General features: G+C 49.7%; 1 protein-coding gene across 6 annotated transcripts in view; it reads left to right on the top strand.

Moving 5' to 3' along the window:
- Positions 1–1806: 1806 nt before the first annotated feature.
- The window catches only part of ACLY (ATP citrate lyase), a 29053-nt gene continuing 15205 nt past the window's right edge, over positions 1807–15654 (top strand). For 2 of the 6 annotated variants that reach the window (XM_027445187.3, XM_027445185.3), the window contains exons 1-7: positions 2292–2451; positions 9246–9415; positions 11041–11163; positions 12238–12300; positions 12915–13105; positions 14053–14132; positions 14599–14729. In XM_027445187.3, coding sequence (XP_027300988.1) covers positions 9257–9415; positions 11041–11163; positions 12238–12300; positions 12915–13105; positions 14053–14132; positions 14599–14729 — 747 coding nt within the window. In that variant the 5' untranslated portion in view covers positions 2292–2451; positions 9246–9256. Of the gene's footprint in view, positions 1831–2291; positions 2452–4484; positions 4620–9245; positions 9416–11040; positions 11164–12237; positions 12301–12914; positions 13106–14052; positions 14133–14598; positions 14734–15654 lie in introns of those variants that run through there. The other 4 variants (XM_072028801.1, XM_027445186.3, XM_072028802.1 and 1 more) reach the window with 3 other exon arrangements.

The raw sequence follows: 15654 nt of genomic DNA, 5'->3' as shown, positions 1-15654 counted from the left end.
AGCCCCGCCCACGCGGTGACGTCTCGGCGCGCCACGGGGCGAGGCCGTTTCCCGCGCCCGCGCTTTGGCCACGTGCGGCTGCTGCGGTTCGCGCCGCGCCGCTGCCGGCACCGAGCGTGGGGGGGGGACCCGGTGGGGAGCGCTCGGTCCCGGGGGGCTGGCGTGGGAAGAGAGCCTCGAAATGCTGCCGTGCCGTGCCCAGCGCCTTCCCACGAGCCAGGGCAGCGTGGGGTGGGCTGGTCAGAGGCACGGTGTAAGTAGGGCACGGGTGGGTGGTGGATAGGAGAGGTGCGCGAGACCGGGAAGGAAACGCCCGTTTCACTGCAAAATGCGTGCCGGGTAATTCCAGGCAGCTGGAGCTGTGGTGTGTTTGGTGCTGTGTTTCCTCACCCGGCTTGTCCGGCCTGCGGTGCTCCGGTGCTTGTTCGGGTTTTGTTCTAAAGGCTGCGTTTCCAAACAGCAGCGCTGGAGGCACAGCTGTAAAGAAAGGGAGTGTGGGAGTGCAGGCGCTTCAGAAAACCGCTGTGCAAGAGCAGTCGTGTGAATGCCTCAGCTCCTGCCAGCGTCAGGCTGAGCAGGTTCTTCTGCTCAGCCAGGTCAGGAGCTGGTGCCTCCTGCAGGGGCTTCGCACAGCAGCCCACTGCCTTCCCCCCTCTTTGTGTAATATTCAGTTCTTTTTGGTGTTTGCTGGTAGGTCACACTACTGGTTTCATCACTGCGGCATCCAGTCCTCCTGGACAAACAGAAATGATGAACGAGAGAATGTTCTGGTTCTCTCCTGTCAGCATCCAAAGTCTCGATATTGTTTTTGGGCTTGTACAAGACCCTGCCAGGATTAATTTTTGGAGCAATTTGTTCCAGCAAAGTGACTCAGAGAGGGTGTGGCCTGTCTGGCCTGCTCAAAAAAATCCTCCTGCTCAGAGCAGTCTGTAAGATTTAACATCACCGTGGGGAATGGCAGAGCTGCTGCTGGATTCTGGAAGCAGCCCAGGAGTGACAGGGTCAGTCCTCACTTCCACGGCGTGGCGGATGGGGCTGTGCAGAGGGCAGGCAGGGAGTCTCATGCGTGGGTGGTGACACAAAAACCAGTCAGACCCTGCAGTGGGAGGCCGGCGTGACAAACCCTCTGCCGACAGGGAGAGAAGTTGAGATGATTTAAAGTAAACTTCTGGTAACTGTTTTCCATGGGGCCTTTTGCCAATGCGGGTCATGATGTGTTCTCCCTAAGGAGACGGGAGCACCGTGTCTGTGTCCTCCGGTCACCCGCTGGTGGCTGTTACAAGTCCGTGCTCCAGCCCCGTGATAATGTCATGGGCTGCTCGCCTCTGGACCGAAGCCATCCTCTCTCATCGGAGGGACTGCCCCAGGGCGCTTCTCTTCGGTGTGGCTGATTTGTACTTTAGTCACAGGTTGGAAATACCAGGGGAAAAAAAAAAATGAATGTGCTCTGAGTGTTGCTGGCAAGCAGAAGAGACCGTGCTGAGTGCCGTTAGAGGCTTGTTACCAAACAAGCGGGGCTGTTGTGAACAGGGATGGGGGATGGCCGCATCCTGCACTTCCACAAGTGTCCCTTTCTCCTGTCATTGTGTGTGGGAGATGTTTTCCTGCCCTGCTCAGGTAAAGACCACCTGCCAGCCGTATCCTTCAGGACCATGCACCATAATGGTGATGTACGCCGGTGATGCTTGGTTCCCGAGCAGAACTGCTGCCTGGCCATGCACCGCGGAGCTCCTCACCCCACCGCCGGTACCGGCAGCCACCTCCTGCCTTACACCACCCCCGGGGGAGGCTGCTCAGCTCCGGGGAACGCCTGGATCCGGCTTGGTGCAGGCACGCCGGGCCGGGCCGTGGGAGGGGAAGGGTGGGCGGCTTGGCCCGGGGGCTGAGAGGCTGCAGAAGCAGGAGGAGGATGAGGATGAGGATGGGGAGGAAGCAGCAGAAGCAGCGGGCACGGCGCTGCTGCAGCGCTGGGAGCTCGGCGGGGGCTGCCAGCGGGGGCAGGCTGCCCGTGGCTGGCGGGCGGCGCTCGGCGTGACGGTGGCGTGGCCGCGGCCCTTTGCTCCGAGCTGGCACCGCCGCTGTTTGCCCGCAGCCCCGGCCCGGGATGGGGAAGGGGTGGGGAGGGGGGGGGGGGGGGGGCTCGGTTCACGGCCGGAGACGGAGGGGAGGGAGGGGAGGGAGGGGAGGGGGGGGGAGGCGCGGCAACGAGGGGGCGGAACTACGACTCCCACAAGGCCGCGCGGCCGCGCCCCACCGCTCTCGGCCAATGGGAGGGCGGGGAGCGCTCAGGCAAGGCACACGTGACGGAGGCGGCGGCCAATGGGAGGCGGCGGCGCCCGTAGGCCGATGGGCCGGGGAGGCAGCGCCGAGCCGCAGCGAACAAAAGGCGGCGGCGGCAGCAGGGCCGGGGCAGGGCCGGGAGCAGCGCAGCGGGGGCCGAGCGGGGCCGCGGTGAGTGGCAGGGCCCGGGGAGGACCCCGGGGCTGGGCCCAGAGCGAGGAGCCCCCGGGGGGAGGCTCAGGAGGGCGGCGGGAACCGGGGGGAACCGGGGAGGGTCCCGAGGGGATCCCCGGAGGGTCCCCGGGGGGTCTCGGGGGGGTTTCGGGGGTTCCTGGGGGGGTTTCGGGGCAGGGTGAGGCCGGTTCGCAGCTCCGCCGCTGTGGGGGGAGGATGCTCGTGGCCGTGAGCCCGGGGTGGAGCTGGGGGAGCGCAGCCAGCGTCCCCCGGCCCGGCTCCGGGGGCAGCCCCCGCCCCGCTGCCCCTCCTCGACCCCAAACCCGCCCGAGGCAAGGGGAAGGAGGCTCCGGGTTTGGGTTTTTTTTTTTCCGCTCGGTTCTGTTCCCGCCTGCCTGTCCCTGTCACCCTCCGTGCCCGCAGCTGACAGCTCCGGGGCCGTGAGATGGCCGCCCTCCACATCTTTTATTTTGAATTATTTTTATTTTGAATTATTGGCTGCTTGGGGAATTCTCCCCATTTTGCACTGGCTCCGGGATTCCCTCTCTTAAGCAGCGTTTGCTGCCTGGCAGAGCAGTGGAAGCTGTGCTCTGAGCGCGGTGCCTGTCCCTGCAGCTGATTTATTCCCTCAGCTGGGATCGGTCTCAGCTCTCCTGTCTAACGCTCTGCCTCGCACCCCCTCGAGTTTTCCGCACGAGGTTTCTGCGTGGCTGTGCAGGAGGTTTTCCAGCCATCCTCCTCCTCCTGGCACGTCCCTGGAAGCGGGACCCGCTGTGAAGGCAGCCACGGTGGGGAATCCTGCCCGGCCACACAGCCCAGAAGCGTGCTGCTGCCCGTTCCCCAAGGGACACGGGGAAGAGCGAAGGAACGAAACTGCTGGGAACTCTGCACAGAGCTGCAGGATAATTTGATTGTTAGACACAAAGTTCCAGATATCCCGCTTCTGGCACCAGGCACGCACCGGGGTGTTTGGAGGCTGTTTCCTGCTCTCCGCTAATCTTAGATGGGTTCATTGCCCTTCTCCCTGGCTGCACTTCCTTTTTCTGAGGTTCCCCATCTGCAGGGAACCTGCTCCAGAGCTGGACATTCGCCACGCTCACCACCCCGGCGAGTGATACCTGCTTGCATCACACCAGGACGGTGCCAGGCGTTTCATAACGCGCGGCGCCGCGATTGCTTGAGCTGTGAAGTTGGCTGGCTGCTGTGGGGCCTCTTCCCTGGAGCCCCCTCCACGTCCTCTGATGAAAGCAGGCACGCTTGCCAGGTGGAAGCTGACGTAACTTTTCACGCTGCTATGGGCAGAAAATACTGGCCGGTCTTGAACCGTGTTAATAAATGACCTGGGATGAAGGGGGAAGGTTGCTTTACAGTGCAGCTTAAAATTTCTCAGGAAGAGAGGGCATGGGATCTTTACTGGAAGCAGTAAAGGCGCTTTTCTTCCTGTAAAAGCGTTGCTTGGGTATGATAGGATCTGGATCCAAGTAAATCCGTGCATGTGAGCCCCGTTCTGCATGGACATGAACTGGTGAAGCTCGCTGAGTTACACCTCCAGCACCACAAAGGGTTTAAAGAAAAAAAAAATTTATCCCTTTTTTTTTTTTTCTCCCTTTTCCAGAGGTGACTGCACATCATCCAGTCTCTTTGGGATTCAAGGAGTTCTTACCCTGATTCTGTTGTCATGAATTTCTCGTTTTCTTTTTTTCTCTGCTTTCTCCTGTGTTTTGCCTTCGGTTAGCCCCTGGTATATCGGGGCGTTAGGTACCAGTTGTCACGGCAAACACAACATCCTCTAGCTTTTTGGTCCATACCATTATCACACAGTAGCTCTTCTCTCATCAAGACACTTGAGAAATTTTGCTGAGGGATAAACTTGCTTTGCATATTTGACAAGTGATGTTTTAGGGGAGTACGTGCTCCTGAGGCCCCAAACACGATCTAATCCATTTGTCTTGTTTGCTAGTGAAGGCTGAACACCAGCTTTTTTTTTTTTTTTTTTTAATTCTTACGTCATTGGCCGTGGATGATTTTGTAAAGGTCCCTGTTGCAGAGAAGCTGTTTGTTTTAGAGCCTCAGCAAACGAACAGAAATCATTCGTGGAAACCACTGACGCTTCCCACCAACGCCTTATTCTTACACCAGTGATCTGCTTGTCAAACCAAGACTAGGTACGTGGCATCTGTGCAGCAGAGCTCTTGTCCTCTGCTTCAGGGCAGCGTCCTTCAAACGCAGGAATGGTTTTGGTGGCTCGGGCTGTAGAACTGATCCTGCCAGCCCTACAGAACCTGTAAAAAGAGCAGCAAATCATCACAGTGAGCCCAGAGAGGCGTTATCAGGTAGAAATCATTCGCTTTATCTGCCTCTGAAATCCCGTGCAGCAGAAGATAAGTGCTAAAAGCAGACTGCGAGTGGCATTTTGTGCTACCAGCACGAATCTACTATTCCATCTGTGGCATTTGCAAGATTTGAGGCCTGAAGTCATCAGAAAATTGCAATTCAGCCTTAATGAATGAATCGTGAACAGAGCAACGTCTTGGGAGTGGATCGGTGGAGGAAAACATTTCCCTGTAGTTTGTATTTAGCGTGGAGAAAGGGATCTTCCCCGTTGGTTTTTTAGTCCAGAGGTGCACCCGTTACTCTCATCAGCATCAGTCAGCGCTGCAGATAAGGCCAGCCAGGACAGGTGACAGTCTGAACCTGCCTCATTCCCAGGAAACTGAGGGTTCCCAGCTCTGTGGTGACCTGCAGTCAGTTTTCCTGCTCGGTGTCTGCAGAGCAGATGCAAGCAGTTCATGGAGTCTGCTCCAATTACGCCTCAGGGGTTGATGAGGGACCTGCACGAGCACACGCAGCCAGGAACTGCTGATGCCCCGTGGATTTTTTTCCGCTGATCTTTTCACCGAGCGGTTCAGCAGGCTGGAGCATTGTTTCACGCTGCCTATTCCTGAGAAAGGCTGGGTGGGAGCAGCGGAAAAACTGAGAGAGGGGCGTGATTAAGGACTTGCTAATGCATTGGGAAACGTCTCAGTGAATCGGGGGCAGAACAGCCTCACTCCTGCTGGTCTCTTGCCATGGGACAGCTAGCGTGACATAAGGATTCTGTCATTTTTCATCTATTCTGGTAATCTAGGTGTTCTCTCTTCACGTCATTTTTGCAATCACAATCCTGGGGTAATGAAATAAGGAAAGAAACTGAAGGAGCAGCAGAATGTGGCATGAAGGAGCCCGGTAATGTGCTGGGCTTCGTGGGAATCCAGTGTACTCGGAGTCACTTAGGATTAAGCAATCCAATATATGTCACTGTTGTTGCAACTGACTTTTTTTTTTCTTTTTTTACAGGCCTTTTAATAAGACCTGAGGGGTGTCCTAGGTCACTGGGTCCAGTTTCCTGCGTTTGCAGACAATTGCATCTTGGTCATTGGCTTAGCCAGCACCAGCTTTTGGTTGTTTTGATTTGTAAATGTGCATTGGAGATCTTGCAGTGTTGTTCAGGGACTCCGTGTCGCCTTGGGGAAATGCAAAATACTTTTTTTTTTCCTTTTTCCTTTAAGGTTAAGAAATATGTTTACCACTTTATCTGCTTTTACTGCAGAAACGTGGTACTTTTTGCCCGGGACTGGCAAAAGGTAGAGCAGGCAGCTGATGTATTTCTAAGGGCTTTGAAAGCAAGGGTATTCCGATTTCCTACCAGGCAAAATAAATAGCTGCAGGTAATTTGGGAGCAGGATTTGCTCCCAGAAATAGCCCTGCTTTAAAGTGAAAATTGTCATGGAAAGTTCTGAGTGCTTTGGTACGGATGACTGAGTGTAATGTGTGTGCAGCTGCGCAGGTAAAGTAGCAGAGAGGGGGTTGAGGGAGTTGGATTTGTTTGCGTGTTTGCAGAATAAGGTGTGTTTTACAGCTCTGCCAACCACCAGCCTGATGTACAGCTGCTTTTATGGCTTTGAAACGTTTTTTTCTGCAGCTAACCTGTGGTTGACCACATGAAGCTGGAAGCCCTTGGTCAGAGAAGCTGTTATATTCTCCTTGGCAGTGCTTTTCTGATGCTTACACGGTGCCTCTCAATGAAGAAAAAGCTGTCTCAGAGTGGCTCAGTGAAAGTGAGCCGCTGTTAGCAGAGGACAGATGCAGTCCAGTTCTAGAAATGAGCTTGAGATCTTTCTTGGTCCGATGCAGCAAACTCTGGTTGGTTTTTAGAGGTTAAACCATTCTGTCTTGCAGCTTCCTTACTGCTAAGGGTTCGGCAGTTGGAACGACCCTGCTGATGTTTGTAAGTTTTAGTGCACATCACAACGCAGCTTACACTCCTGCAGTTCTGTGGCATCTGCAGGGCAAAGATGGGCAGAGAACAGCACTTGGATGGGATTCTGGACAGCAAACATCTTGCTGCTCCTTAAGCACAGGAGATATCTGCAAGCCAGCTCCCTCTGGATGTTTCTGGGGGGCTTGCACGCTGCTTCCCCTTGAGACTGTTACGTGCTTCTGGTTGTAACACTTTCGTTAGGCTTTTTACTCCCTTCCATTCAAAATCCTTGTTCTTTAAGAAGCTGCAGTGGTCAAACACCAAGAAGAGATGAACATCTGTCTAGCTTCGGTGTCCGTGCTTGGCTTATGGCTGAATTTACAGCCCACCTAAGGAGCTGTGTTTAATGTATGTAAGTGTTTAATGCACTGGCACCCAGCATTTCCATTTCACTGACCCCTTCCAACACGTGCTGCTGTTGTTAGTTACCTGGCAGCAGGACGTAAATCCTTTGAGACAGCCCCGTTATCTCAATGTAGCTGGAGATGGAAGCTCTAGATTGCTTCTAAACCTCCTGCAGAAGGGCTGCTCGTAGCCCTGGGACTTAACAATTTGCTGCCTGCCAATGTTTTTCTCAGACAACTCTACTCCCACAACATCTCAGGAGAGCAGCAGACGTATTTTTAGGAATGGCTGCTAGTCAGCGAGCAGAACTGAAACCCAGCAGCCTCGGCGTGGTGCTACGTTAAACGGGGCTGCACGGGACTGAGCACAGGGCTGAAGGATGCGTCTCGCTGTGGGGGACCAGACAAACAAAAAGTGCTGGGTCTCCTCCTCTTGTTCATTAGAGGTCCCCTCTCCTTAGGCTATGATGTTGACTTCAGCACTAGTGTTGTTTTTAGCTGGCTAAATATTAGGTGTAAGTGTTTATGGGGGCAAGAAGGGGCTTTTGGTTATTTGGAGAAGGTCAGGGTGCTTAGGAAACGGTTGATGTTGTTTTTGAAGTGGGGTTAAGCTGGAAGCTGCGGTGCAATTATACAATTTAGTTCTCTGAAAGCAGGAATGATGGTTTTGAACCAGCATTGCCCTTGCGATAGCTTCTCCTTTTCTATTTTAAAACTTGAATTGCATTTGAAAAGATGCTAGCAGCAAATCTGATTGTCAGTTCTTAAGCTTAGTTAAGAGTTTTCAGTAATGGTACTTTGTCCATCCTACTCCATGCCAGAGGCATATAGAGAGAATGCAACCTGCCTCCTACTTTTTTTTTTTCTTCCCCTGCAGAGTAAATCCCTTTCTCTTTATTTTTTGGGGGAAGGGAGGGAGGACAGGAAAGATTTTCTTCTGACCCTAGGGAAAAGGGTCTTTATTTTTAATGATGGCAAATTATTCCCAGGCACATCCTGTGCTTGTTTATAGGATGAATAACCCAGTTGATTACCCAGAGGATGGCACAAGAAATAACCATGGGATCTTTTAACTCTTTTCCTCAGTGGGCCTTTAATTGGTCATTTGTGTTGGCACGGGCAATTAAAGCCAGTCTTCACTGACTCGTTCAAATATTTCCCTTTCCCGATGGATGGAATTTGAGAAGCTTTTCTTTTCTGTGGTTGTGCCTTTCTGCTTTGCAGCTCTCCTAGAAACCACCCTGAGAGTGCTTTTGTCTCTCCTGCCCCGCTGGCTGTGCTTGGGGAACCCTGACACGCTCTCCAGCCGCTCAGAATTCAGCACGAGCCACTGCTCGAGCTCTTCTGTCAGCACTCTGACCCCTTGGAAAAAGTGGAAAACACTTGTCAGGCTCTGAGTGGTCACAAGACTCAGCTCTGATGTCAGCTGGATGCAGACAGGTTCCCTGGGATGAAGTATTCTTTAAAATAATTCTTACTGCAGTTAAAAATAAAAACCTCTTTGACATATGTGACTTGGCATCTAAGGAGAAATTACAGCTTTGAGATCAGGAATCATTTACTTAATTCAGTTTAGAATGTGCTTCTTGGAAAAGAAAATCATCTTCAGAAAAGAAGCTTGATTAGGGATTTTTAACTTGTTTTCATCTTTTTTAACAACAAAAACCTGTCTTGCCTTTAAATCTTCTTTGTGATGTTAAGCATCTTATTTTGTTTGGGTGTAAAGCTGCTCTCAAAACACCTAGGTCCCAAAGCAAATAAAACAGAGCTGTAAATACGTTCTGCTCTGGGGTTTTGCTAATAGTGGTAACATTTTATTTTCCCCCTTTTCTAATGGATGGGGGATTGCTAATCTGCCTGCAGTCAAGCTCAGCCTGGAAATGCGGTGTGCCAGAAGAAAAGAAGTGGGAGGGAGGCTTTCTGTTCTCTTGCCTTGTCCCTCCCTGGTACCAAAGTAGAAGAAATGGTTGTTGCACAGATGAACTGAATGGGAGAGAGGTTTTAAGTAAGCAGAGTAGTTCTTGCTTGAGTTTTATAGCTTTGTGCCCTATTTGTGTTGTATTTTCACTGAGCGAGGTGGCTGAGAGTTACCTGTGAGAACTGTGCTCTCCTGATTTCCACTTTTAATGGATTGTTTTTCATTCCAGACTAGGTGACCATGTCAGCCAAAGCTATCTCGGAGCAGACAGGGAAGGAGTTCCTGTACAAGTACATCTGCACATCCTCCGCCATCCAGAACCGCTTCAAGTATGCCCGAGTCACCCCGGACACCGACTGGGCACGACTCACCCAGGACCATCCCTGGCTCCTGAGCGAGGTAAGGACTGTGCCTCGCCGTCCTGCCGTCCCTGAGCCCTGGACAAACCCCTGCCCACACGAGGTGCTTGCAGTCGGGCAGGGCTGCAAGCACATCTGTGTGCTCAGGACCTTTGTGAAGGACCAGTCGTTGCTGCTGCTCCGCAATACTTGCAACACTGATGAAGAAACAAGCCTGGTTTCAGGGCTGTCACAGCACCTTCAAGGGAGTCTGATTATAAAATTTGCTTAAGGAGTTAGTGAAATGCATGAGCAGAGAGATCTGCAAGTGACAATCTGCTGATGACCACACAGAAGGTAAACCAGGCTAATTCAAAGGGAGAGTCTCTTGGGATGTCTGTCCCTGCTTGACAGGGTTTGAATCCTTACTTTCTGAAATCATGGAGTGCTTTTTCCTTGTCTAACTTTCAGTTAGGAATTTGTTTAAATTTCCTGTGTCCAAGCAAAATGCCAGGCAAAGCTTCATTTTTTGTTTTCCTGTGCAAGACCTTTTATGTTCTTTGTTTTGTAACATTGTACTTTCTGTAGGGAAAACATATCCAGAGCTCCTTGTATTTGCTGTCCAAACTGGCTCCTCTCCCACAGTTAATGTAATTAAGTTATTGGTTAGTAGAGGATGAATGTTTCATAGCCCTTTACTCATGACTGATAGAGGTCCTACGCAGGGTAATTAAATGCCCTGCACTCAGCTGCATGAGCAAGTTCTGAAAAATATCAGCAATCCATCAGAGACTTGCAGAGACCCAGGGGGATGAAGGATCATATTTATCCTTTAAGGCAGACTCTTGTAACACTAGAAAGCGCTGTGCAGTCCGGCAGAAAGATTGCTATCTGTCCTGCAATACATTACGCCCTGTGCTGTGGGTTGCTGAAGTTCCAGGGTGCCTTAACTGTGCAGGAAAATGGCTCTCACTTCATAGCCAAAATAATAATAATAATTGCAAGCTAGAGATGAGTGTGTTACCTAGGAACAGCCTTCTGTAGGTATTTTATACAGAGGCACTGTCAGTTGACTCAAATGTGCGTGACTCTGGCCCTAGCTGGTCTCGTGTGTAAGTACACGGTGACAGCAGGAGCTTTCTTTGTAGCAGCTGCCTGTGCTTGTGGTTGGCATCCCACGGCTCGGTTGGTTTTTCCTTATGAGCCTCTGCTTGCAGAGAAACGTTAATTTTGTGATGCATCTAATAAAGACTGATTGGAAAACTGATGGGATACTGAACGATACTCAGCATGGATTTTTACAGGAAGGGAGTAGCTAAATACCATGCTAACAGTTGCATTGAAAGTGCTTTAAGTTCACAGAAAACACCAACAACAGAACAAACTGCAGCCTCAGTCTCTGCTGATGTGCAGCAGAGAGCTCTGAGGAGAAATGAGGCAGCTCTTCTCAAAGTACAGAGGTGGGAGAAGGGGAGAAAAATATTTTCAGGCTTGTTGTACCGGGAGATGCATTTGCTTAACAACTGTAGCACATTAAGCACCAGTCAAGAGACTGCAGGAACTCTGCAGCAATACCTGCTGGATAGAATTTCCTGAAACTTTCACTTCACCACCTGCAGAGAATCTCTCAACCGAAATCACTTTCTAATTATTCTTTTTTTTTTTAATCCCTCTTGCATGTTGTAGCGTTTAGTGGTGAAGCCAGATCAGTTAATCAAGCGACGTGGGAAGCTCGGACTGGTTGGAATTAACCTCACCCTGGATCAGGTGAAGGTTTGGCTCAAGCAGCGTTTGGGACAAGAAACCACGGTGAGTGCCACCTCGGCAAGAAAAATTTAAGACTTTTTTGGTCTGTTTTTTATGAATGCTTGCACGATAGAAGCTGGTGTGCAGGTATTTCTCCTGCTTATGGTGGTTAAAAGACAAGTTATTCTGATGCCAAAGCAAGTAAGAAACTTGCCCATGTGAACATCCTCTTGGTAAGAGTGCTGTTACGTGACACACCGCGTTAACTCAGAGCCCCCTGTTACCATCTGCTGTGCAGGACCCACATAGCAGGAGCTCAGCAGGAATTAGGACAATTTTGAAGATCTTTTCCACTAGGGAATCATCAGTTGATAGCTCAAATGCTGTGTCTAGCTGGCATAGCTGCCTAATACCCAAGGCGGATTTAACAAGACAAGTATAAAAGCTGTCATAAAATTGTCCTCTGATTGTAGCCAGCCAGTGTTTTGGCTGATGAGCGAGTGTTGCTTCAGGTTGTTATTTTAGGTTGGTGCTGTCTGGTAATATTTATTCTTCTGGGAATGCTCCTGCAATGCTAATGATAAAGAAATGCCTGCCATCCCAGCTGCTGCGTTCCAGGAGCTGAGAGTTCTGCTGCCTCGATGAAGCTGGTGCCTTGGCCCTGCTGTGATTGATTCGCTGCTGGCTCCAGCATCGAGCTGAGCCCGTGAGGCTTGCCTGAAGGCCGTTACGAAACAGCGGGCAACTGCATCGTGTGCGCCTGCCCACTGGAAAAATGACGGATGTCGAAACAGCTTTTTAGCACAATGCAACAAATGTGTCTAAAGGAGAGGCTGTGCCAAGGAGTTGTGGCCAATGATGGTGGCTACTTAGTGGTGCCCCCAGGAGCAGGGGTACCTACCATGGCTGTGTCCTTTGAGCCCAAACAATCGGGTTTTGGATAGCAGGAAAGCTGTGCAAGACAGTTCCCAAGACCTTGCTACAAGGAACAGTCTGGTTCCCCAGAAAACACAGTAGAGAGGTGATTGGGAGGAGCTGATCTTAGTGTTAGTTCTTGAAGTTTGCCTTGTGCTGTCATAAATGTGGATATTGGGCAGGTATTTATTTATTGGTGTCTGTCTTGTTTTCTGCCTACAGATTGCAAACGCCAAGGGAATCCTGAAGAATTTTCTGATTGAACCCTTCGTCCCTCACAAACAGGTTGGTGTACCAATTAATGTGATAAAAAGCACTTTTTGATCTCTTTTGACTTGAATGTGGCTTAAACGGATTGATATATAATGGCAAAAGCTGGAGCTTGGGAGTGAGCTATTAAGCTGACAGTGTCAATGCATATTCTCAGAGCTGCATATGGGCACAGCATTAGTCCCTGCAAGGAGTCATCAATAATAGCATTGTCTGCTCTCTCTCTGCTGAGAGGAGGTGATACATCACATCAGAGACACCCATTTGGAAGGGAGAAGGCAGCTCACTGCTCCTTGAATCTGGCGCTCCCAAGTGTGGATAACAAACTGATGTGAGATGTCTCAATTTGCGCTGGTGAAATCATTTGCGGGAAGGGTATAATTAGCTAAGATGTAGGTGCTTTCACTGCCCACAGGAAAGGACCCTGGTTGGAATTTCAGTTGTGTAAAATGGGAATGGTTTTCTCCAGAAATTGAAAGTGTTGTCCCTGACGTGCTTCACCAGGATGAAGCTTTCTGGACCCTGCTGCTCTCTGTCCCCCAGGCCTCTGCCCTTGTGCTGACACAAACACCTCTTCTGTGTTTGCTGGGTGTGACTTGTTAATGTCTGTGTCTGGGTCTGTGCTGCAGGAGGAAGAGTTCTATGTGTGCATATATGCTGCCCGGGAGGGAGACTATGTCCTCTTCCACCATGAAGGCGGTGTGGATGTGGGAGATGTTGATGCCAAAGCTCAGAAGCTGCTCGTGGCAGTGGATGAGAAGCTCAGTGAAGCAGATGTGAAGAAACAGCTCCTGCAGTACGCACCAGCAAATAAAAAGGAGTAAGTATGGATGCTGAGATGCTGTGCCTGCTTTGGGCATGGCCATCCATCCTCCCCGAATCTTGTCTATTTTATTTCAGTGCAACATCCCTTCATACTGTTTCACCCTAAAGCTTGCTCTCCTCCCCTTCTTGCTGCTCTCAAGAACATGCCGTGCATCCTAAATCCAAGTTGTTTGACCTTCTCTGAGCCTCTTGTGAAACCAAAACCGAGCGTTCGTGGTGATTTGAGCCTTCACTTGACAGGAGCACTTCTCAAGGTGCTGAAGTCTTGACCTCTGAGATGTCGGAGACGTACTGAATTTTGATCCTTTGTGCCAGCACAGAAGAGTTTCTTTTATTTAGTAGAAATGGCAACAAGACGTGAATCTGGCTGCTAATTCAGAAATGTACTACTGTGCCTTGCTCTGTCCCATCAAGGGAGCCATTCTCTTGATATTCCCAGTTTTACTGCAAATTGATCTTTAGATTTTAAGACTTCTGCGTCTCCCTTAATTAGATGCCTATAGCTAGTTATCATGAGTCATGAGTTTTCTAAAGATAACATGCTCACTGAGAGCACTATTTGGCACCAAAAGGCTGAAGAAGCCTGTCACTAATAAAGTTTACTGCAGTCTCTCCCCTGTCCCAGCTAATGAGGCTTAGTCCTGACAAAGATGTGTATCTCTCAGTGAGAGACAGGGATGCGTTTCTGTCTCTGAGATGAAACAGACTGAACGTCTACATGACAGTTCCTCACAACCATGTTCTCAGCAGAGTTTGGTGGGGTGTAATTAGGATGAGTCATCAAGGTCTTCCTTTCCTTGAGTCATCAGCCAGGCTTCCAAAGAAGATGAATGAGAATGAAATAAATTGATACAAAGTGATTTACCTCGATATAAATGAGGCAGAGCAGTCTGTACTTTGTATTTGGCTGCTGTAATGAATTTGTGTTTAAATTTTTTGCAGTGTCTTGGCTAGCTTCATCTGTGGCCTGTTCAACCTTTATGAAGATCTGTACTTCACATACCTCGAGATCAATCCATTAGGTAAGTGCTGTTTTTGGGAGCCTATGTGCAGGACTTCCTGCTCATTTGTTCTAAAATATTGGAAGTTGTATTTCAGCCTTCTCCATTTGGTGTAGTTCATAGCAATATTAAGTGGCGTGTCCAAAAGTACAGAAGTGGATGTGATTTGTCTTGGAGCTGTTAGTCCAATTTCCTGGTGCAGGCAAAGAAATTCCACTGAAAGGGATGTGAAGTCAGAACTGAAGCACATAAGCACTGCTGTGTAGCAATATAAGACAACACCTGAGTTAGAGCCTGGTCCGTGACTATGGTCACAAGTTAATTCTTAAGGGAGCTCTGCGGGTTTGGTAAATAGAACTAAGTGACCAATGTGGAGAAATGGGAACAAAGGGAACCTAGCTTTTGTAATCTCTGTATGGGATGAAATTTTGAGTAAATTTGCAGTGTGTACAAACCACAGCTAATCCTGATCTATTTTTTAATGCAGTGGTGACTACAGATGGTGTCTACATCCTTGACTTGGCTGCGAAGATTGATGCAACTGCTGACTACATCTGCAAAGTGAAATGGGGGGACGTGGAGTTTCCCCCTCCCTTTGGCAGGGAAGCCTACCCAGAGGCAAGTTACAATCTGTCACAGCCCAAATCTTTTAAAAGGAGGCTTGCATTTAACTTCATTTATGTGCCAAAGCTCTGTGCTTGTACAGTATTCCTTTATATGGTGCTCACTTGCGTTGCTCCCCCATCAGCAACACTTTTGGTGGAGCACTTTTTTGGCAGCCTCCTTGGGGCTGCTGTTTCTGCAGTGTTCCAGTTACAGATCTTTACAGCAGAGTAACAGTTGTGTGCAAAACACATGCGAGTGTGAATCCAGAGAGAATATTGCTGTATCTCACGCTGAAGTAAAAAGTTGAGATGTTAATACACCTGTTTTCCTGAAAAATGATGACCACAGATGCCTGCAGGCAAGCTGTGTTTGTTTTAATGCCCATTCCCTGGGTCTGCACAGCCAGTTGTATAAACACTGCTTCATACTCAGCTTCCCAGCAGCTTCAAAGGCTGTTGGACCTGGAGCTCTCTCCTTCATTGTTCTGTTGCTTACTTCAGGTGACTGTTCTGCTGCCTCCGAAAGGATTTCTGTCCCAACTCTTTCATTTCAGTAATTATAATTATGCTTCAGTTGGAAAAGGTTTTTGTAACATGGCCAGGAAATCCATTTAGCTATTTCTCTCCACGTAGCTTGCTGGATGCCAACACTTAACTCAATTTGCTCTTAAATAGATTAGTTGAGTTTTTGTCTCTCTGAATCATCCCTCTGCAAGTCACTGTGAATGTTATTATGTCAGTGTCTTTGAGAATTTTAATGAACTCCCAATAAAGTGCTTCACGACAGGCGAGCATGCTGTGATACAGGAACACCACGTTGAGCCAAATTACATCTCTGGGTGATTACATTCTTAGCTGCAGCACAGCCAGAGAACGTAGCCTTGGGTGTGTTGATTTTAAATTTCCTCTGGTCGCAGTCTGCAGACAAGGTCAGAGGA

Source organism: Anas platyrhynchos, chromosome 28, assembly GCF_047663525.1.
Source record: "Anas platyrhynchos isolate ZD024472 breed Pekin duck chromosome 28, IASCAAS_PekinDuck_T2T, whole genome shotgun sequence".
Lineage (NCBI taxonomy): Eukaryota > Metazoa > Chordata > Aves > Anseriformes > Anatidae > Anas > Anas platyrhynchos.
Note: the sequence above shows the minus strand (reverse complement) of the source record. Positions and strands in the feature narration are given on the sequence as shown.